The sequence below is a fragment of the Gallus gallus genome, chromosome 3, assembly GCF_016699485.2.
Source record: "Gallus gallus isolate bGalGal1 chromosome 3, bGalGal1.mat.broiler.GRCg7b, whole genome shotgun sequence".
Lineage (NCBI taxonomy): Eukaryota > Metazoa > Chordata > Aves > Galliformes > Phasianidae > Gallus > Gallus gallus.
Genome location: NC_052534.1, coordinates 56,616,056 through 56,640,473, shown reverse-complemented (window position 1 = coordinate 56,640,473; position 24,418 = coordinate 56,616,056). Strand labels below are relative to the sequence as shown.

The following is a 24,418-nucleotide window of genomic DNA, read 5'->3' as shown; positions in this document are numbered from 1 at the left end:
CCAGAGTTTCAGGTCAAGACCTCCATCCCTTCAGCCCTGAAGGCTTAATGCCAAAAAGACAGCCGTGAATGGAGAGTTAAAAATTGTGCTTGAGAACAGTTTTTGCTGGTTAGTTGGTTGGCTAGCGTACATATGCCCATAAAATGATGAGCCCATTCCTGAATATGTTATGAATAGTAGTGACTTGACTAAAATAACTTAGCACAGCAGCTTTTAGAAGGCCTGGAAGTCAGTGAGCCCTGCTCTGTGATCAGTGGTTCTCTCCAACCCTCCCTCCACCTCTTGGTTGTTGAGTCTGGTTTTCTGGGGACAGGTCTGTCCACGCAGGGCTAACATGCAGGTAGCTGGGGGCACCTGTACCATGAGCACTTTGCAGGTGATGAGGAAAGGGGAAACCCACAGCTGCACTCACCCTTTGGCCAGCCTGTTCTGGCTCAGTCTGACTGTAGGATGCTGCTGTTTTCTGGGGGTGCTGATGCTCCTGGGGGTTCCTGCAGCATGGGGGTGAAGGAAGCAGCCCAGAAGTCTCTGTCACAGCTGTCATTATTTATTCCCCACTTCCTTCTCTACTAAAGATCTCAGGATTAGTTTCCTCTTTCTCTCTCATGGATCTATCAAAAAGCTTCTATAAGAGGCACAGAGCAGAAGTGGAAATTCTTAAACATGCTAGAAGCAGTAATTGGTCTATAAATAGTCTAATTCTGCATGAAGGGAGGAAAGAGGAGAATGAGGCCAGTGTTTTCACTGGATTTTATTTATTAAATTTGTCCCTCTTCAGCATCTGGGATAATATGGCCACACTGTCCCTCCATTTAACCAGCCAGGCTGATTTACTAAGCAAGACCTCCCCAGTGGCATGCACAAAGCCCAGGAGAGGTGCACACCCACTGCTCTGCTGCTGGCATGTGTGTGGATCTACACACACTCAACTTAGAGGTCACCACACTCCAGGAACCAGTGGGTGGATGTGGGCTTGTGCAATGGAACTGGCAGAGGAGATGCTATCCCCTGAAGGTCCAAGGAGTTACGTAAACTCCAGATGCTCCCTTCTCAGTATTCCTGAATCATGGTTTCACGATAAACAACCAAAATGTCAAGTGGTTATTTGAGCCACATGCTCATGAAATGGAAGCTCCATAATGAGTAAATAAATAATATTAAGAAGAAACAAAGGGAACTAAATAGTATTAATAGGATAGGTAGATACACAGATAAACAGGTAGACAGCATACGGGTGATAGGCAGCTTGTCCATTATACAGTGAATCTGATTCAAGAAGATCGGGACTTTCAGCTGCTGTTCCAGAATGTAACTTCCAGCCCAGTACATTATTTACGTATTTAGTTTCACACTAGAAACTCATAATGCATCTCTTCACACAGGAAAATTTTGGCTAAATTTGTCAAGGAAGGTATTATTTACTTGTGTCATGCTCATTATCTTTAACTCATTGATCTCCTGGTATGTACTCAATATCCTTTCTTACACTGTGGTATACTTGGAAATCATTTATTTAGTTAAACTATTATGAACGCTTTGGATAACTATACAATTCAAGAGTATGTGCTTTAGCATAGGACAGTACTGAAAGTAAACCACAGAAATCTGTGCTTAAGAGCTTTTTCACGTGCAGTGTGACCTGGTTTGCACCACCTGTTTTTACTTCAGTGGCATGGAGCTAACTTGTAGCATTTCACACCTTTATCCTTGCTTTGAGCAGTGGTCAGTTTTAGACTTTCAGCATTCATTTATTTTCTTAAGTTTCTTTCATAATGTAATGTGCTTTTATTTGTTTTAGATCTTTTATCTGCAAGTATCCCAGAACTGTATCACCAGTTTCTATTTTTATCTACCTGTGAAGCAAGATTTTCTTTTCTGTTCCTCAGGAAATTATAAAACAGTTGCAGGTTAAGCAAAAATGAACCTTTAGCGTATAAGGCAGGTCTTGATGATAACACTGGCAGCTAATTCTCACAGACATTCTTTACATCATCTCATGGCACGCTCAGTGGCAACAACAAATACCCATTTGTTCACTTGTTATTAGGGCGGGTACCCATGGAAAGGAAATTCCCTTAGACAAGAAATAGCATCATATCAGAAAACAGCCAAGTGTATGGAAAGTAACCCTAGATCTGCTTTATCTTAATTACAAACCAAGTCTACATAGGACTCATGCTAGTAGTCCAGAGGAAGCAGCTGTGCAACGGTGATGAAGAAACTCCCCAGGATGTGGTGGGAGTTGCTCTCCTACTCCAAGTGCAGATTGCAACATTCAGGAGGATTTAGTGGGCCCTATGAGCCTGTCTTCACAGATGATTTTAAACTCTCTTTATGCATGCATTTCATAATGAGATTGCTATAGCTCTTAGAAATTTAATCTAACATTGATTAATTCTTTCATCTCTACTTCAGGCATTAGTACCTTCAGTGCCTTTCTTCTATGAAGACTTTCACACTAATTGTCATTTTGGCTATCCACAGATTAGCTTTACCAGCTTTGTGATGCTTTCCTTCTCACTACTCAAACACAAAGAAGACAGATTCCAAATCCCCTCCTTATTTTCCTTCTGATGTGACAGCTCTTTGCATCAGAATAGACTGCTCTCCTGAAGAAATTTAATTTCACAAACAAGTACAGGTTTTAGTGGTTAACATCCAATGACCCAGAAAATCAGTTCACCTCAACTAAATCAAGTTCTTGATCTACTGTGGACTGAGCATGCTGCAGCACAGTGCTCAGTGACATAGAATGCACAAAATCTCTATGTCTACAGATGTTAGTTGTAGTGCTGGTGCTGCAGTGGCCAAGGAAGCACTCTAGACATCCAAAAAAACTTATTTTCACAGCTGAACTCCAGTAACGTTTATGCTGAACTGTGGAAAATGTATGGTTAACTGCAGCTACAGCGTGCCTATAGAAATGAGAGCTTAGGGACAAAGCCCTTTTCCAGTGTGTTGCATATTTTCACCGGGAAACTATTAATTAGGCATCTTTAGGAAAATTTCCCTGCTGAACAACATCTGAGTAAAGAAGACACAGATTTTCAAATTAAAAACAATAAATAAATAAATAAAGTCACATACAAGGTGTGTGGTATGCAAAAAATAAGCTCTTTATCAACAGTTTGGATTATCAGGATGCTTGGCATGTGCTAACAAAAGCTGCTGGCAGGTTAGGACTCCCCTCTCTGTGCATGCCAGTGCCTGGCATTGAGATTGATCTTCATCACTGCTGCTATATCGAGGTTGTGTACAATAAGGGTGTGCTTGCCTCACCAAAGCTCTATTTGGCCTACCTGATACCTTAAGAAAAAAGAAACACTGAACTGTCAGGGACTGAGGAAAAGATGAAGAGAAGAAAGGAGGAGAGAAACCCCTGGTTTTCCAGGGACTCCTTATACAGGAATCCCTATGGGGAGGCTTGGGGTTTTGTCCCCATTTTCATCCATTTAACAACTGTGGCAACTTGTTTCTTTTAGGAGGAGTGACCAGTTGCAATGTGTTGCTTCTAGAAATGTTCCCCTGAATAAAATCCTCCCTGTGGCTTTACTGCAGGTGCCAGTCAGACATACCCAAATAAATGTTTACAGCAATAACTTCTTAACCTGCACATGTCAAGAACCAAGACAAAATAATACAGCATACTCCAGGTGGAATGTGATTAATTAAGTTTCTTTTAGTTTATTAATTTCACCCATATACATAGTTGGTTTTGAAAACATGATGTGAAGAGCCAGGACATAGTGTAACAAAACTGTATGTGAAAAGGTTTCAATATGCAACGTGCCTGTGTACCTACTGTGTTTTGTATATACTTTACATTGAAAACCAAGTAAACCACAGTTTTCAAAGGAAGTACACATTTTATTTTGAACTAGCAAATTTAGTTTATTAATATGTAAAAAAATAAATCTACAACAGCAACAGTGCAAACACATCAGGACTTGCATGGCATACAGAACACAAATGAATAAAACTTATTGTACAACGGGCCCAAAGTTTCCTATGGTACTGGATGCGACATATACCACAAACAACAGAGTGAGGGATAAACTGCAAGGTAAACAAGAAGATGAACTGCATATTACTGGTTCTGTCTTGTACGGTCTCTCTACTTCAGGAGGGAAAGCTGTCATGCCTTGGAACTGCAATTAAAATGAAAAATTATTAGTTTCATCATGTAAGATTAGAAATCTGTCAGAGCTTGCATGAGGATCTGTTGTTAGCTTTGTATTGCAGTTGTGACTCTTACTGCGAAGACATCAAGCTCAGTAAAAATATCAATATATTACATGCCAAATGATCAGCCAGTGTGTGGATCCATTGTTTTCAGCTTGGGAACAGCTGCATACACTAGCATCCTCTCCAGTAAACAAGGTCAGGCTTTTGTTGGTTGATCTGTCTGACTTTGTTTTGTTTTGTGGGATTTTCTGGCTGGTTTGATTTTTGTTTTCATCTTTCTGGAAGATGAAAATGGAAGATTACAGTGTTACAGTGCTACTGGGATGTTGGATGATATCTGAAAGCATTCATTTGCACAAACAAGGCTTTTATTACACATAGAAGGTAGTTGATGGTGCACACATTTTATCACTTTAGTCCCACAGAATCACAGGATGACTGAGATTGGCAAGGACCTCTGGAGGCCATCTGGTTCAACTCTGTACTCAAGCAGGACCACCCAGAGCTGTGTCATGCTTCTATATATTGGGCATTTTTACTGTTCTCTTAGAATTCAGTTCAAATTTTATGGAGTATGGCATCTGTCTGTCCTGTCTTTGACATGTCTGTCCTGGCTTTGACATGGAATCAAAGTAATTTGGGTGCACCACTTAGTTATGAATTTCCTAAATCTACTCCACGCTTACATGGTTTAATTCCTGAATTAAAAGAAACACTGTCAAGCTTATGTTGAAGAAAAGAAGTTCTTTGAAAAGTGAGCCCCTGGGCACAAACATTTTTGAAGGTTTGAATGTCCAACTGTACAATATATGCTTGGAGTTTTTCTCCGTGTTGCAATTATCCTGCACTGCAGAGAAAGAATAATCCAAATATTGACTTATTCCTAGTGAATACAATACAAAGCTAAAACTGATCATTAGGCTCATATAGCAGGAGGAAGGTATTTTCAATTCAATTCCTCCACTTCAAGTTTTACCTTCTTGTGACAACTTACTGATTGTTTAACCTTTCAGGTTAAATCTGTTTCTGATTTTGATGAGTACGGCCAATTACATGTAATATCACTACTTGGGGAAGGAAAAGGAAAGAGTCCTAATCTCAGCTTTGAAGAATATGCCTGAGTCATTCAAAATAGGAAACTAATGATAAAGAGAGAACCAAGTACTCCCAGTTCCAACAAACTCACTCTTAGACGATGTTAAGACCTAAGTACCGTTCCTTCATCCTGTAAGATAAAGTGGAACAGCATTTTCCTGAAAGCAATCCACTCAAAAAATAAAGAAGCCTATCAGCTCCTGATTAAAATTCTGAGTGTTTTCCATCTCCTTTACTTGTTCTCTCACTAATAATCAGTGAAAAAGTGGCTAAGCAGCTGCTACTGGTCAGCAGTTTGTCAAGAATCTTACCCCAAACCAATGAATAGTCACTTGTTCTATTATGACATGTATTCAATAACTACTTTTCACAGAAAGTCTGCAGTGGGGAAAATACTGAAAAAACAAATATCTGAATCTCTTTGATTACTTACAGCTCGTAGTATTTCACTGACCTCCCTTGGGTAGAACAGCTTAATGTTGAAGAGACCTGAGAACACTGCTGCTGGAAGGGGAATTTCTCCACTACCTGAAACTACTGTGTGACAGCTCAGAAGCAACAGAAGCTTTTCTGCAGAGTGAGGATTTCCTAGGACCTATCTCATGAGTAATACTTAGCATCAGCTCTGTTAAGGTGGCCTAAAATCAGTTAGGAAATAAACTAGCACAATGAGACAGCTTCCCCTTCTGGGGAGAAAAAAGTCAAAAAAGTAAAATCAAATCTTGAATTTGGAATTGAAAGGAGTTCAAGGAGCAATGCCTGTTTTCCAGTAGATGACGCTTTATCGTGCTAGTAGTTATTTATAAGCACAAATCAACATTAATGATAAAAGTTTTTCCCAGAGATCCTGTTAGCATACAAGCAGTATATATGTTAATTTAGAATAAATAATAAATTAATGGGAAATTATTTTTATCTTACAGTTTTTTCATCTAAAGTATAGGGAAAGGAAAACTATGGAAGTTAAAAATCTTCCAAGAATGCACAAAAAGACAGGCAATGCTTGATGCATTTTTCTGTCCCACTACTACAGATATCTGTAAGATACAATACCAACAGAAAAGTGAGAGATGTTGGAAAACTTTGTACAGATTTAAGTGGTTTAGATGCCTGAATTAAGAAGTCAGATTCTTGAGGCTTCCCTATGTAGCCAGTACAGTTTCCCCTACAGAGTGATTAAGAGAAGAAATTTGATTTAGGAACTTTGAAACTTCTATTACAAAACCCTAACATAAGTCCCTGACAATGGAGGGAGCCAATGGAAACTTGATGCCAACATGGACAGGTAATCTGAATACATGGTTATTCTTTGATGTGAGTTCCAGATACAGTAGAAGAGACCATACTCCTGTTATTAATCCCAAAACCTGCTCAAAGCTCCAACTTTTCTATTCTTTATAAACATTTCTAGATCTTGAGTTCATGAAAGCATTGATAAAATATAATTTGTTATTGCAGATCTTCAGTAGACATGTAAACAGTTTGAGGCCAAGTACTTATTCATATTCAGTCAAGTAGCGCAAATCCCATTTGTTTCATGACACAGTTGCCTCCTTTTTAAGATTTAGAAAGCTAGATGGGAATAGACTTACCGACCATTCTGCATTATCCGTTTTTGAACATCTCACATTCATTGGTAGTTTAAGCACAAGCTCATTATAGGAGAGGCCCTCTGATTTGGACCACTTAAACTTGTTCATTGCATCCATAAAAGATAGGTTTTTATATTGCTTAGGACTCTTGATAATAAAAGGCCAAGTCCTGAAGAAAAATCAATAAAAATAATTTTAAAACATAAAGAAACACCACCAAGTCAGAACTGATAAGGGAATTTACTTTTGGGAATTTACTAAGAAAACAAACACACAATTAATAGGAATACACACACACACATATATATATATAAATATATATAACTCATTTGAAATCTCTGCTAGTGAAAACTGATACATTATCACTGACTTCAACAGAACTAAGAAAGTTTGTCATCAGTTTAGGAGTTGCTGCCAGATGCTTTTAGAAGTGAAGGATTCTAAATTAAGAATTACATTGCTATTCTCTCATCTACAAACTGAATACACAGACAATCCAAAACAATTTTTGTATTGTAAGTTCCCCTAATGCAAAAACAAACAAACAAACAAATAAATAATGCCCTCTGCTAGGCTTGACAGACAGTGTTGCAAAAGAATGTTTGCTGTTAGAAAGGTTCTTCCAAATGGCTCTGCCAAGCTCTGGCCATAACTCAGATAATAGGATAAACCTCAGCCTAGCACAGGGTTGCTAGGTTGGCAATGCTGCCAAAAAATTGAATGAAAATAACCAATGTTTTGGACGTTTTCTTTTGGCATGTCTCAGTGCTATGACTGCAAGGGAACTTTTGGCAAGAGGTGGGTTAAAGATCTGCTGTGCTGCTGTAGGAGAGCTGACATTTAGAAACCCTCATCATGAACAAGTAGGCTTAGTCTCATTCCCCACCACCTCCCTGAGATGGAGGGGGGGAAGGAATGAGATCTCTTATCTTTCATTTAGTAGTAGAAAATTAAAACATAGTAATAACAACAACAACAAAAAAATTAATAATGAGCAAACAAAAAAACATCTAAAGAAAAGCTTTTCTACTGTTTTTTCTTTCTTCTCGTTTGGCTCAAATGAAATGAAAGGAAAAAGCATGGTGAAAGGGGCAACTTTTTAAAAACAAAGTCAGATACACCTTGTGCAAAAAGTTATGTAACAGAAACTTTATCTAACTAACCTGATGTTTTGTTTTTCATTTTTGGATGAAGTGTGTATTATCCCTTTAAAACATGTTAGACAGGCCTGTATTATCTTGATGTCTCCCATTTGCTTTGGGTAAAATGCTGCCTATGCCAATTTCAGCTCCATCCTATATCTAGGCATGGAGGATGTGATTTTAATCAGACATCTATTTTACACTACTGTAGCCCAATCATTTTAATCTCAACTCCTCATTATTTATACCACTGTCCATGCCACCAGACTGAGGGGAAAAAAAAGAGTTTTGAAGTGAGCCACCAGTGCCTTGATCCTGCATCCAGTTGCCTTCATGTCTAAGTCAAGAGACTTTAGAGGAGCCAGTGAAGCAATTCCAGTGTAAAACTGACACAAGAGAGATGAGCATCGGGTCACATACCCTTAGGCTAACAGAGCTTAATGAAACAAGAATTGTGGATTAGGTCATAAATACTAGAGGCATTAACAATCTCTTCTTCTAATTACTCTTCCATTTGCAGCAGACAGTCTGCATACTTACTCTATTCAAAACATCTTTATTTCCCCAGGCCAAATGTGCATTTTTTTTTTCTTAAATACAGTTATCATGAATGAACCCTCAAGAGAGCATACATTCGTTAGAATATTTTCTTTATAACCTCAGAAAGACTCTTTTTGCTAGAATTAGCTTAGAAACTGTGCTCTCCCTGTATTAAGAGAAACTGTAAATAGCAGTACTATCAAAATGAAGTAGCCATTGGCTGCATTCTGACTTTCTTTAAAATATCCGGTCTTGGATATAAACTACAGAACAAAGACCAATAAGCCTGTACATTACATTGTTTTGCAATAAGTTGTATGTGGTTTTATTCAGACATACTGCTTGAGGAATGCCAACTTTTAAAATTTAAATAAAAGGCCATGCTAGTCATCTATCCATTTAATTTTAAAATCTTCCTGTTACCTTAGTTTATTGCAAGAAATTTTGCAAGTGCATTCCACCTTCACCACTAATATGGCATTCCACTTTATATTATTTGTTTTTCTGTATTTCGTTCATTTTGGAACTGATCTTTTAGTAACTTTTTAGTATCTTAGTGGTAGTAATGGGTATGGGAGGACGGATGGAGTCTTGTAGATGGATCTTGTAGGTCCTTTCCAACCTTGTGATTCTATGATTTTTCAGACATCCTCAAACTATGTTTATAGTCACTTATACCAGTAATCCTCTGCTGTGATGCTTTCATTGTGAGCATTAAAAGGAACATTTAAATCTAAAATAATGCGCTACTCATTGATTTTTATAACTGTGGTCTTCTTCCCATCTACAAAAACCTAAATTTTTTGTTAACTCAGGAAATCACCCTTGCTACAGAAAGTAACATCACTGTGCAGTTTAACCTAGTGACATCAAAAGACAGAAAGGTTAGATACAACAACTCAGTGGGAAGTGTGCTGGTTTTGCCTTGGGCTCCATGATGAAGGCCTGCTGACTTGAATAAATTCTAATGCCTAATTTAACCTTCCCCCCATGCCACACCCTCTGCAAATTTGTAGGCCAGAAGCCAGATGCCAGCTGAACAGCATGGGTCTTCATAGAATCACAGAATCATAGAATCACTAAGGTTGAAAAAGACCCACAGGATCATCCAGTCCAACCATTTGCCCATCACCAATGGCTCTCGCTAAACCATGTTCCTCAACTCAACATCCAAATGCTCTTTGAACACCTCCAGGGTCGGTGACTCCACCACCTCTCTGGGCAGCTCATTCCAGTGCCTGACCACCCTTTCAGAGAAGTAGTATTTCCTAATGTCCAGCCTGAACCTTCCCTGGCGCAGCTTGAAGCTGCTTATATAGGGCTTATTACAGATACTGAATTGCCACAGTGGACACTAAATTAGTCAGATCCTACAACAAAATGATCCCGTTCAATCTCAACAGCTGGACAATATTCAGCATTTTATGGGTTATTTCTATTAGAAAGAAAAAATGATGATGGAGCTAGGGTGTTTTTTTAACGATGCAATCCTGTTTACCTCTCAAAAATGTGCAGTAATCTGTTTCCCTGAAAAGTGGGAACCAAAGCCTCAGAAGACAGTGTTTGCTCAACTTCTGCAGCCAGTGGTTAACCAAAAGCCTCTTCTTCCTCTTGGCTAGATTTCTACTGCTTTAACTCCATTTTTTTCTCAACTTACTTTGCATATCATCTTCTGACTTGTAATTCTTCCAAAACTCCAGTTGCCTCTTTTTTCCCCATTCATGATGCTTATCTACCATTTTATCTCTTATTGTGAATGATTTCATATTCTCTCATCCCCTCCATTTCCTTTCTTACTTAGAACTTCTTCCCATTTTATGCATTCTTGTCAGTGTCACTGAGACAGTGGTGAGCTCCAGATGTGGGCATCAGTTCTACATGGGCTGCTCTGAAATATCTCCTATTTTATTATGCTGGTCTATGACTTCAGAGGCAGATGTTGGTTGTATGGCAGTAGAAGTTGAGCCCTTCAGCCAATATTCCAATACATTTTGTTGCCATGTGACAGATGGTGGCAGAAGAGCAGTCTGAACAAATGGCATCGGACATGGAAGTGCATATGAAGCAAAGGTGTATGAAGTATGAAGCACTGAATTTCTCCATCTGGAAAAAATGGCACCACTGACATTCACTGACTCTTGCTGAACATTTATGGAGACCAACCAGTGGATGTGAATGGTACATTTCAGCAATGACACCATCAGAGCAGCTGTGAATCAACTTCAGCAGAATTAATGACAGCAGATCTACATGGACTAATTCAATGCCAGTGCTCCCAAAGTCTTACTTTTTCAAAATTATCTATATATCCTTTATTCATATCGGTGTTTCACTGATATGTTTTGATAAACTAATGCATTTGGAACATTGATATGATATTCATAGGAAGTTTTATCTCTCTAGAAGGTTGGTGGTGAGGTACCTGCTGTGAGAAAAATAATTTTTTTAACAGAAGAAACTGTTTTTCAAATAATAAAAAAAACATAACAAAGAACAATTTGGCCAGAGAAACAAGTATCTGTAGAGCACGGGTTATTCATCAAAATGAAGTGTCATGAGTGATCTTACAACAGGTTGCACATATTCACAAACATTTCACTTGCCTGACTGGTCTGTAGATTTCCTTAACACCGATGAACTGGAGTTGCTCCATGATGTCGGGAATACTTGCGCACCGGGTGAGGTTGATTCGTGGGTAATAGAGCAGATACGACAGGCACATTTCATTCCTGGTGCTCAGACCACCCTGAAAATGGGATTTTTCTTTTAATTAAGGTAGCATTGGAACTCCGCAGATAGAAACATTGGTTAGTATTCATATGCTAATGAAATGTGTAGCAGGAGGCCCAAATCAACAGGTTTACTTTGCACGTTAGGTGATCGGGTAACAATAAATTATTACGTAATGGATTACAAAATACACTGCAAGCTCAAGAAACAACTCCTAAGCTGAAGAGATGTCAGAAAGAACAACAGTCAATGAAACAAACCCCTGTTATGTTCAAGTTTGATCTGTGAAGTTCAGGCTTACTTTTGGCTGTCTCGAATGTACTTATAACTACCATGATTCAGAACAGGCTTAGGAAAAATCTAATAGGATAATTAGTCTTCTTAATAAGAAATTGCATGAGCTCTGCCTAGTAAAATGGAAGCTGAGATGGAATATGTTTCTATATGGACTATATGGACTCAAGAACAAAGGAGCACAAACTATAAAAGAATAGGTAAGATGTTTAGCTCTCAGAAGAAACATGCTCTGAAATTGTCTTCCACTGAGAATCTAATTTATAATTAACATAGGTAAGTATGGACAAGTTTATGACCTTTATGCGTCTCTAAATCCTGTGGAAACACTTCCATGAATCTCACAGAACCACAAGTGATAGGAACGGAGAACATAAAATGCAAGAACCAAGGTGCAAGAACTAGTGCAGTCACCACACAGGATAACAGGACAAGCTGGACTTTACCCTGAAGTATGACAGGATTGGATAATTAAAATCCAACCACTTGCCTCCCACTAATAAACACTAGCAATAAATAGAAAGTAGGAGAGTTTATTCAGTGCAAGGATAAAAGGTTTGGCAATCTCTCAGTTTGCTCCTTTTTGTGGTATTCTGCTTTACTGAATTTTTTAAAACTTCATGCCAGGCATCATGAAATTCTCTTTCCCTACCAGTATTCCAATTTGTGCTCTTTCAGAAATATTTATTTTACTGCCCTGCTACATGCTATTACATTCATCAGTTTGTGAGGTGGCATACCAATTAAATTTACAGCATTCAGCTACCTTTCTCATCTCAAAAGTAAGCTAAGAGCTCAGACCACAGATTTATTAATGTGTTTACTTCCATATTAATAATACAATACCAATGTAATAATAATAATAATCTTTACTAAAAGATTTACTTCTATATGAAGAGTGCTTTAACATGGAAGCACACCAGTGTGCTTCATCACTCACATTGTCTGAATGTGTTTAATTGTTTCTATGCTGGTATTTCACTCAACTAAGATACAGGCAGCACAGCAGAAACTAAAAAGGCTTGATTGCTGCTATTTTGCTTTTCTTCATACATTTCCTGCATATGCCCACAGCAAAGTCATGATTCAACAAGAGGTATCCCTGTGCTCTCTGGGTATCATAACAAGGTCTTCCTTACTGAACAGGTCTCAACTCCTGGAGATCTGGATCCAGGCCCTTCTGAGGACGAGGGATCAGCCCAGCACAGGATGGATGCCTACAGCTGTGTCCATCCTCTACATGTTACGGGTCTGGCAACACTCCCTGGTTTCACTGTCAGCTGGCACAGTCCAACTGCTGCATCAGCTGCAAATGCATGCAGGTAGATCACCCTCTCCTCCTGCCCTGCACAGGAACAGCAGCTGCCAGGGAACCCCTTTGCAGCCCCTTGCCAGCATGCTCAAAGGAGCAGTTTGAGCCCTTTGCTCAAAGAAAGGTAAAACAATGATGCTCACTGTTCCCAGCCACCTTATCCCAATCATGCCTCAGTCCTACCTGAGGTACAAAAGCAAGTGGTCTGATCTTGGTCATAGCATAAGTGAAAATAAACTTATAATTACAACTTCAGTGAAAAACAGGTAGGAAGTTCATAAACATAATTCATTAAAATGTGCAGAATTTACATATTAATGCATGGTATGAAGAAAGCACTCATTTTACTACTGAAGTCTCATTTTTCAGTATCTGTTATGAAATGGCTTGCTTATTTTTATAGACTAGTCATATGAATGCATTATGCAAGAGATCAGACTTTAATCATAACAGTCCTTCTGACTTTAAAACCTAAGAAGTGACATGTTATTGTGTAATTAAGTACACACATAAATTACCAAGTAATCTCACACTTTTTAACTGCATCTTATGAATAAGATTTTCTTACCCATGTCATGCGTATTCGGTCCGTAGTGCTGTAGTGACATTCTGTGATTAAATTATCCCCCTGAAACAGAAGATGTAACAAATTCAAGTTTCTGAAGTTTATCAACCCTGACTTCAAGTAACTACAGATGATGGCTAAAACTTAAGAAAAAAGGATCAGAGCAGCTGATATGAGCTCTTAAAAGAGCAAAGAATTGGGCAATTATTCTATGCCAAAGTTTGGCACTTAACATTCATATTAGCCCAGATCCTCAAAGGATCTCCCGTGGAATTAAACAGCCTTCTTAAGAGGGTGATCTGTTTTTTCAAACAGCAATGGAAGAGCCCGGTTAAAAGCCTATTTTCAGGAAAAATATATATATATAGACAATGCATACACATGATTCTTTCTCCAAAACTCTTCCAGTGCTACTTTGCATATCTTTTCCCAGGCTAACTTATCCTGCCAACTTCTATAGAATTACTTGACAAATCAGGAAAATAAGGTTTTCCACATCACAGTAACAGCTATTTATCTGCCAAGTCAGGGAGTGCAGGAGTGGCAGGCAAAGACTTAGCTGCATTGACAGATATGTATGGGAAGGGCTGAACACTTACCTTCTCAACTACGCACAATTAACATTTTGCTGTCTTGACAAACAGTGTTTCTAAATAAAAAAGCAGTACCTTTGTTCCCTGTACCTAATCAAATACACGTCTCAAAATCACTATGATAATCAACAGAAACAAAAATACTGAAGAATATAGAACATACTTCAAAAATCTGACATGCTGGGGCAACTTCATGTCACAGGGATGCCAGAGGCTTTCTTGCTCTGGTTTCTGTTTGTTATCACCTTCCCTTATCACCCATTGTATCATTCTTCCTGGAAGAAATCAGATTACCCCCCAGAGGCTGAGAATTTCTCCTTCCCTTTGGGCTTTACTCCTGCCAGGTCAGTGCTAGCACTAACTGTAGTTTGGGCTACCAGAAGAAGGTATGTCAACCTTGTGCTGGGCAAATGAAGCCTGAGCCTTCTGACAGAGCTTGAACAGGCACAGCATCGTTGCTCCCTGTGGCAAGAAGCCAAATGGCATCTGTGAGGACTCTGGCTCTCGTGGTTGAAGCTGGATCATATTCACTAAAAGTTTTCCATTTGCAAGACTAGATCTTTTGGCTCTAAATTCAGAAGGTGGTACTAGTACACAAAGAAAACAAATCATTTGGACTCCACAGGTTAAAGAAGAGATATCAGGAGAGAATAACAAGAACTTCTATGATTTTTTTTTTCTTATGTCATTATTAGCATTATTAGTTAATCGATTAGTCTTGGCTGGAATTAAACAAGAATGGTATATGAAAAATAATACTGGTATTTTTGCATAAGATGAGAACAATTAAAAGGCATGGAAAAGGCTCACTTCAGAGGAAGAATTCAAACTTTTACTTTAGCTGTCTGATAAGTTGCTGATACTATCAAATACCTCATCGTCTTTTTGCTGTCTACTCCCTTCTGTTCCTGAATTTTAAAAGGCCTTTCTCCATAATCTGCGTAGATTTTCCTAAAAGTATTACGGGCTTTCTCTGTAAACCTGTCATCTTCTGCCAGCCCTCTTCCTAGACTCTTCAACATTTCTTTCCTGGAGGAGGTAACATCAGTTTGTCTTTGAAGTCCTTGTGGAGTACAAGCAGTTGGACTTCAAAGAATAGATACTGCACCTGAGCATCCAGACATTAAATTCTAAAGTTAACATTTTAGCTTTCTGCCTTTCAGGGACAAATGTCAGAGTATCCCACAGTCTGGGAAAAGAGGCTGAAGAAAAGCCTAGAAGATCAAACCATGGAGATCCTGACTACACTTGAAGCTCAGTCATTCCAATGGCCTTTACAGCTCCAGTTATAAATAAAACACAGTTGTCTGACACTTTGCATCCAACCAATTTCATGAAGTAATAGGCTTGTTCACGTGCACCAGAGCAAACACATCTCCGCCTGCTCTGCTAGTCGGAACTGGAGTATCCAGCCCTTTGCAGTGATAAGATTTCTGTCCTCAGGCCACAGCTTCAAAAACAGGTGCCTGCTCGAACTAAAAAGAGATGAATGAATAATTTTTGAGTCAGTGACTCACCCAAAAAATATAGATCGCTTTCATGAAATACCTAGGGATAACTACTGGTTTAATTTAAAGCTTTGAAATATAAATATATTTGGGACTTTAAAAAAAGTATATTACAATATCACAAAAACAGCAGATAGAATTGCATGATTTCTTCTTCCCCAAAATTTTGTTTACTCAGTGAAATCTCATGTGGACCACAAGCTTAGAATTTTATTCCTAACAGTAAATAAAAATGTGAAACAAAGAGAAAACTTGGCTGATTCGTAAACATGCTTGCAAGGGGATGAATACTTGCTGTGCACAAATATTTGTGATGTGCTACTTAGTTCCAAGGGCTCATTAAAGCCCCGTGGTGGTGTTTTCATCCTTCATCTGGTTGGATGCACAACAAAGGCACAACCAGGCACACCTGTGATTTTATTTTCTGCTTTGTTCAAGCACTTGTAATAGCAAAGCTCAAATCGAGCAATTGTGGACATCAAACACATCCAATGAACCGATGGTCCAGGTCAGTTCTGTAATGAACCAGGTGGATACTCATGAGACACAGCAGCTTTAATGCATTAGTCTATTTGCAATAACTGGAAAAAGGACCAAAACATCAAAGAAATCCTGTAGCAAAATTAATCCTAAGTGTGAGTAAATGTTAGGCAAGTGACCTCTTAAACAATTTCAGGAAGAGAATTAAGAGTGCCATACCGGCATGATGGTTCTTTCCTCTTCCAGATACTGAAACTCTTGGAAGTTGAAGTCAAACTCATCATCATAAGCAAGCAGCTTCTGCTCCTCGCCATTGCGGAAGTGACGCATCCTGATGGCTCTGCCAGCAAGGTGGGCGTGAAGGAGGACCGCAAACACATGAATCCCACTAGGCCTCTCGGCACCTAGAGCCTGGCATGGGGAAATCAAGACCATCAGTATGCCTAGAGGCAATGTAGTGTAATGCAGAGTGAAGATATATTCATTCGTGCATTTCATGTTTTACAGCAAAATGCAGTCTGGAACAAAACTAAATCAGAATGGGAAATAATGGTTCAATGTGCAAAAATGCTGATTTTGCCCTGGGAATTTTTTTTTTTTTAATTTTATTTTAATAAAAACATGTTTTCACTGCTAATGTATGCAGCTGTTACGAAAATCTACTAGACTGCCAATAATTCTCAGTATATTAAGACTTTTAAGTGTATTATGTCAAAACCTACACATTATTTTAGTGTTCTTGGCAAATGCTACTGAATATGGATGTGTATATATATATATATATGTAACTGTGAGTGAACACTGCGCCAAGAGAAGCCCTTTATATTAAAAGGCTGCAATTACAATATGCTTTATTTCCCATCTTCAAGCCAATGAGTGGTGAAATACTGTAGGTTTACATCTGAAACTTTTTTTCGCTGGTCAAAAACATTTTAAAATAAACAAATCTGACATAACTTCCATTACATCTGAGATCTGCAGATGAAAACTTTGGATATACTAAACTTCTCCTGTTCAGAGCCCAAACGAGAAAGAATCTGTTCTAGCAATACGTGACAAGCACAGCCTTTAAACCAGAAACCCTGCCATAATAGATTACACCAGCATTTTTAAGTGGAACTATGTTACAACAATAAGCAACATGTAACACCAACAAGAACAAACCTAAATACTGCATGTAATTTGCCCCTCCACTCCAATCCACATCATGCAAAGTAAATGTTGATCCAGCCTTTCTCTAAAAAGGACAGAGTACCTGAGAATCTCCTGTGATATATTAATCACAGGTTTAAAACAATATTTCCTTTATCTGCAGAGAAATTCTAGCTATCTTTGTGAAGCCAAACATTTAATGAATGCATAATTTTGTGCCTTGGGCCATAGAACAAAACCTGCTGTCATCTTTAGTTTGTATGGTTGGTCTAAGTACACTTCTCAGACTTCCACTTTGCTATTAGGAGCCTTTCGCACACACATCTATCTCAATTACTCTCTCTCAACAGTCCGCCTAGGTTAGTGATTTCAGACTGCCAACAGCTTTGCCATGGAAAGCAATATGAATATTTATATACTGAACAGAGCAGTAAATTATCACATTATCATCCAATATTACTCAGATCAGTAAAGCAATACTGAGCATCCCAAACACCTAGATTAAAGACTCGAAATTCTGGAGGGCAGCATGTAGCGGATGCCTTGACCCAGTTCTTTAACCAGCAACTATCAATCTTTCCAAGGAGATAAAGAGGCTGTCCTAAGCTTATTCTAAGCATGAAAGCCACCGGTTTCAGACAGGACACATACCTCTTCTAGACATTCCAACGTGCAGTGACCCTCTGACACAAATTCAGGCATGCCCGGTGGGATATTGTGGAAGAGGCTGACCCAAAGACCAGCTTCAATAACACCAGCATCGTATTTCCTTAAAACTGGAGTATAGAATAGCCTCAGACCAGAGTTATCTATCAAACCTGCAACAAAATAACACAGTCAGCCATGGCAGTAAATCAGTATTTAAAAAATAAAAATACAAATCCAATCATTTCACATTTTTCAAGGCTTGTCCTATGCTTTTTTTTTTTTTTTTTTTTACAAGAGAATTGAAGAATCAACCTCAATAACCTGGAAATGAATCAAACCATATGTGGGAAGCAGTAAACAGGGGTAGCCCACAAAAGGGTTGTTAAAGATGGTATGTTGATATCTGCGGTGTTCAGACAGGAATGAAAAATGGGTGTTGCTTGGAGCCCCCATGTTCCTTCTGTTACCTTAGCCAGCATGGATGTCAGAGAAAAGAAAGTAGATCACAGGGACAAGAAACAATGCAAGGAAATGATAAAACATCAGAAGTTGCCATGTATGGTTTTAAAATGAAATACTTAAAGCAGAGCTTAAAGGTGTTGTATTTTTTTTCCTTGAAGTATCTGACTCGTGTTACCTCCTCCTTGTGAATTTATCTATTCCTTCACCTTAAGCCCCAGCATTAATATTTTTTCCTTTGTTCTGGATTGCCTGTCACATCACAGCATACTTCAGATGACCAAACACCTCCTTTTTGCAATCTTCCCAATTAAGAGATCATCAACTAGAAATATGAGAAAAAGCTTCTTAAATCACAAATTTAAATATAATACTACCACACTGAATAAAGAAGGCAAGAGAACTGCATTGGAATTCAATCCTCCCCTCAAGAATTTATCTTTATTACGAGTAGCTTAAAGAGCAAAAGCCTGCTATAAGAAGGTTGAGCTTTAAGAGTGAGAATGGTATCAATCTACTTCATTCATCTGGATGTTTGGCCACACTCATTTGTTTGCGTATCTACTCAGAATTTATGTTGTCTCCATCCACTAAGGTATTATAATCATTTATCTTGCCCTAGATATTTTTATGAGGCAAGATATAAGCAGAAACAAAGACTGCTTTGTGTTGCACAAGCCTAAATTTTGTGTTATCTCATCTGTTACCTTCCTGTTTGTTGCTTTTTTTCAAATTTCAGCTTTGAAATCAAACATGCAAAAACGTTGCCAAGTATCTCAGAGAAGGTAAGAGGCCTCCTCTGTTGGTCTTCTAAAAAAAGTAACAGGCATAGCAGTGGTTGAAACCAAATTTTACATCAGTACGAATTCAGCAGGCTATTTTAAGATAGGCAAATGACAGAGGGATACAGGAGGCTCTCAGTTACCCAGTCACTGTAACACCTGAGACAGTGTAGTTCATAAAAACTAAGGAACAAATGCTATGCACTATGCACAACCAATTACGAGTAGTAGGGAACTATGAGACCATCTGTAATATATAAATCATGATATTTCAGTCAATATACGCTGTCTCACATCTCAATGTTAATTCATTTTGGAATCTGTATTCATTCTCTTTCTGAAGCTATCTGTAATCTCATCAACTTGGATTTTTCCTTTGTGGCGTGGCGGTCCCCTCTCAAGCCTCCTGCTAACATCTAAATGTCAGAAATTTTTATGATATCTAAGAGTTTTTGATAAACAGACTCAAAAGAAGTCATCTTTCAAATTAAAAGTGGACGTTGCTGAAAAAGAAGCATTCAGAACCCGCCAAGCTAGAACGAGTTCATACATTTTTGAGCTTGACCAGGAGCCAGCACTGATTATGAATCTGAGTCACTTTGGCAAACATTGCTCCACATGCAGAGGTGAGGCTGCTGGCTTAACCGCAAGACCCAAACTGGGAAAACACAGACCCTGAAATGGGAAAACAATGGTGAAGGTGACCTGGTGGCAGGATGGGTGGGAGGACTCAGGAATCCCACCCGCACTCAAGCAGCGAGAGCACTTGGGTTCTCTCTCTCCCTCACCTGAAACAATCTCATACTGTGTGTTTTGCCAGGGAGAAGAGAAACCACCTGGATCGCACAGACCTTGCTTTGCCAATGATCTCTGAATTTTCCCAGGTCTTCAGTGAGACCTGGGAAAAGTCACTTGGGACTGTCTCAACACAGCAAAGCTGCACCCATTGCTTCCAAAGGAAACAAAACTCCCAATTCCCAGATTTTGTGCGTGTCACTTAAGCTCAGACAAAATCATACAGCACAGTCGATTAAAATAAAAAGGTGAATTTAGGGACACAGTCCAATTTGAAAAGGTTTTCTGCATGTGATGTGTTGAGCTTTCCGGTAATATTTGATGGGAAATCATGTTCTACCAAGGATAGAATCATAGAATCATTTCAATTTAAAGACCATCCAGTCCAACTCCCCTGCAACGAACAGCAATGTCTACAGCCAGATTAGGTTGCTCAGAGCCCCTTCCAGTCTGATCCTGAGTGTCTCCAGGGACAGGGACGCAAAATAAGCTTACTGTATCACATACAAATATGCATGTTGATGGGTGAAAGTTTGTCATTAAATAAAACAATTCTAAGATAGTTCTTCACAGACATCATAAAGAGGGGGAATAGCAGTAAGACAGAATGCCCCAGCCAACACAGAAGATTTTATTTAAATGCATGGGGCTGTAAAGGACTGGTGCACTGTGCAATGGATTTTACCCAGTTCATCTATTCCAGTAATCAGAATATCCTTAGGCATAGAAGCTCAACAAAATTTTGCATAAAAACAGAAAACATTACTGAACTTTTCAAAAGTCAGCTTTGAAGTATTCAGAAGATTTTCTGAGCGTCTCAGTTTCATGAAGGAAAAACAAAACTTCCTTTTGTTTCTTCTAGATGTAAATAAATTTTAGGGTGAAGATTAAAAAATAACATTATAAAAGAGAAGCTTATAATTTAAGATACACTGTTTTTACATAATGAATGGCCAACAATCTGACTTTTTATTTTACTTTCAGAAATTGCCCACAGTTGAGGCAGATGCATTAAAAAATACTTCAAAGCTTATAAAAGGCTTGTTCTCTGTGATGCTATCTTGCAGTCTGGTTGATGTGCTGCTGTCTCTCAGTCTGATTGGATTTCTGAGCAAACACAAAGAATACAGAGAGAGATAACACAAAGAATGTCTTGATAATAGGTGTATCCACCTGGTCCACAATTCTTTGTATGTCTGAATCCCCCACTTTCTTCAGGCTATGTTTCTTAGTGCAATGAGGAAAACATTGGGAGCCAGAGAATATCAAGAAGGGGAAAATGAGCCTCAGCTTTGCATCTGTTCTATTTGCAGTGTGATGCAATGAGTGCATTTTCCAGTATTGCTCATTTTACAGAACATGAGGGTACAAACCTTCAGTGTATGTCGGGTTGTCGTAATGCACCTCCATAAGAACAAATTGAGGGTCAGCTGCTGTGCCGATGGATAATCCAACATGGGGAGGGTAGGTGAAGCCCTGGAATCAACACATGCATATTGAGCTAAAGAACTTTTCCCATGGTTAAGAGTTATTTTTTTTTTATATATGAATACAATTGCTGCTTTGCAATGACACAATCATGTTAATGATACAATTTATAAATGTCATTTATTTTAAAACTTTCTGAATGTGACACTGTAGCATAATATATTCATTAATACAGCATGCACTAAATAACTAGGCCAGTATAAATTAATAGCTCTTGTGCTTGCCAGAGGATAAAGCCCTGAGCAACCTGGTCTGACCTCATGACTGACCCTGCTTCGAGTAGGAGCCTGGACTAGAGGCTCTCCAAAGTCCCTTTCAACCTGCATTATCTTATGATCTTGTGATTATTTATTCTTTACTTATTGCTTGAGTGGAAAATGGAAATGCCATTTGAGATGTATAAGCAGTGCGTCATTAAGCATTTAGTCTGACAATAAAATCCTTATGAAAAAGTGAGCCTACGTTTTAAATACTTCTAGTTTACAAAAGCAGTAATTTGCAGGGAATACAGAAGTCATTCATAATTCGATTGTTTTTCCTGTACAAATCACTGCATTTTAAGCAAAATGATTTCAACAATAAAAACTGTCTTTGGGGCAACATTTACATTAGTGAGCCATAAGGTGAGAAAGAAATAGATCTGTACAGTGCAACAGGTTGTGCTGCACTTACTGTCCCCAGTCTGCTTTCCTTGGACAATCTCTACAGTCAGCCTCTATGCACTGAATTCCATTTTTTGTCAAGAATTGCTGGGTTCACCCCTGAACATTAAATTTAACTTCATCCTCCCAAAAAGGATGAAGTTACAAACAAAGGAGCTTAGTTAGAGGGGGACAACGGGGAGATTTGTTTCAGAAGCTCATGACTGATTCAAAACAGAACACCAGTATCTTATAGGTGAACTCATTTACCATACTCGCTTTATGAGAAATAAATCTGCTCCATTCTATGTTACACAGATAGTATTTTAATATGCAATTTGAGATCCTAACTTTCTGATTCTTGATGGACATTCATGAATTAATCTTAGCATACAGTTATAAGTATTATGATCTTCGTGCTACATGAGCATAAACTGAAGCACTGAGTACTCCAGCAAACTTGAGTGTAACCCAGATCTTCCAGATTGCTCTCTGTGGATCTTCAAGAAGAGGAGCATCCTTGCAAAAGCTTCCATAACAGTTGTCAAATGATAATTTATTTATATGAATTTTTTATTTCACTTAGATTAAGAAAGTTGAAAGTACTAGGTCAAAGCATAGCTGATGGCAAAAATGCACAAAGTGTATATCGGAGATAATGCTCATAGTGGACTAAGCTTCTTTCAGTTTGTACATGTAGCAGCTCCAGCTTCCTCACACTGCAGCACTCAGAAACGGTTTCTGGACTGCTGGCAAGTGAAGGAAGATTCCAGAAATTGTCATCTCCTCAGTCCCTCACTTTGCCCAAGTCAAGTCTGAGCTGGCAAACAGTGAAGCAAGGGGGTAAAGAAGGGTTGGGATGCTTCATCTGGCAGTAGTACTGTCTTATGTCAGCTGAAAGCATTAACAGCAGTTTAAATTAGCCTGTGAAATAAGCTGAAATCAGAGCCTGGGTTAACATGGCATCTACTACGTTTTCAGTGAATACATCCCGTTGCCATAATCAGAGCACTCCTTGTGATAGCTTTGCAGCAATACACAATCGTTTCTACACTGAAATGATGACTTTTAGGTCTGGGAAGGAAATTTCAGAATATTATGCCTCAGTGGGTCAGTACTATAATCTAGGTGCTGATGGGGTGCAAAATGAAATAGATCTATTTTCTAGCAAAGCTTTTGATGCAGTCACCAACAGACTGCTTTTAATTCTGCCATCCTCCACAGGTAATAGATATTGATCATTGCTGAAAGCAGCGTATTCCTTTATCTTATAGGACAAGATGATACGGTGACAGACTTCCATGTTCCCAGTCATCTTTATTTACTTAAAGCATAGATTTGGTCTAGTCTTTTTTCATCACCTTAATCTTGTCACTCAAGAAGTTCATTGTATTTAGCACATAGAAAGCCAACAAGAAGTTGAGGACTTGGTGGTGGAGCATTTAGAGATTGACTGCAAAACCTTAAAAAAAAAGCTTAAGAAATCACTAATGTACTAGAAGGAAGCTTCATTATGATACACACCCTCCTAATGCCCACTTCATGAAGCACACTAGACAGACATTTGTCCTACCTCTCCTCCAATGGCCCATGCAAAAATGACCGTCTCACATGTGAAAAAGGAGTCTGGCATGTTGGGGTGGTAACACTCATGCCCGTAGTCCAGTACACTGTCATTCAAGTTGCTGCTGCACTGATAGAGCAAGATATGATGCACCAGGTTCTCATGGTCCTTCTGAATCAACGGCTCAACCTGTCAAAGGCAGAATGAAAAAGAAAAGGAAAGAAAATATATCTCAGATATTATTGTTTCAATACAGGTATACAGATAGAACTACAAAGTACGTTGTGCACTTCTATTGAAAGAGAAGGCTTGAAGTTAGATTGTTGCTACATTGAGATGCTGCTTCAGCACTCTCCAACTCCAGGCATTAAAAACTCCTTCATTTAAGTGCATCAACGGGGAACAGAGAGGAAAACCTGTGTCCTGATTAAAGCTATATTGCCATCTGTCTTTTCCCTCATTTCCCAACCCAGCCTTGTACTGTCACTTGTCTTTCTCCCTACCCAGCCCCGTTTAGCCACATTCCAGCATGCCTGGGATATAAGCCGGCTGAATGTCTGCTCAGCTAAACCAGGTTGGTATCAGAACTGTGCAGAGATTTTCAGCCTCATCTCTGCCTCTTTTGCACCACTTTGAACTAGAGTTGCCTATTAATTCTGTACATCTAGGGGGAGCCTGGAGGTATAACCCCACATTCCTCAGCAGTTCAAGATGGACTTTCAAATTTTTTAGACATCTATGAAAACTTAGAATTTATAATCTGCTCAGTTGTATAGACTTCATTAAGACATTCCTCAGAGGCTGGGTGCTCCAGTCTGCTTGTGGCAGTGAGGAGCTGGAGGGTTCTAGGGTG

The 24,418-nt window shown here is 38.8% G+C and overlaps 1 protein-coding gene across 3 annotated transcripts in view; it reads right to left on the bottom strand.

Moving 5' to 3' along the window:
• Nucleotides 1-3,659: 3,659 nt before the first annotated feature.
• The window catches only part of MOXD1 (monooxygenase DBH like 1), a 52,038-nt gene continuing 31,279 nt past the window's right edge, over nucleotides 3,660-24,418 (bottom strand). For all 3 annotated transcript variants that reach the window (NM_204624.2, XM_046938412.1, XM_040696727.1), the window contains exons 5-12: nucleotides 23,575-23,754; nucleotides 21,246-21,348; nucleotides 17,840-18,006; nucleotides 16,256-16,447; nucleotides 13,459-13,518; nucleotides 11,158-11,300; nucleotides 6,873-7,041; nucleotides 3,660-4,148 (exon numbers count right to left, since the gene is read on the bottom strand). In NM_204624.2, coding sequence (NP_989955.2) covers nucleotides 3,981-4,148; nucleotides 6,873-7,041; nucleotides 11,158-11,300; nucleotides 13,459-13,518; nucleotides 16,256-16,447; nucleotides 17,840-18,006; nucleotides 21,246-21,348; nucleotides 23,575-23,754 — 1,182 coding nt within the window. In that variant the 3' untranslated portion in view covers nucleotides 3,660-3,980. The remainder of the gene's footprint in view (nucleotides 4,149-6,872; nucleotides 7,042-11,157; nucleotides 11,301-13,458; nucleotides 13,519-16,255; nucleotides 16,448-17,839; nucleotides 18,007-21,245; nucleotides 21,349-23,574; nucleotides 23,755-24,418) is intronic.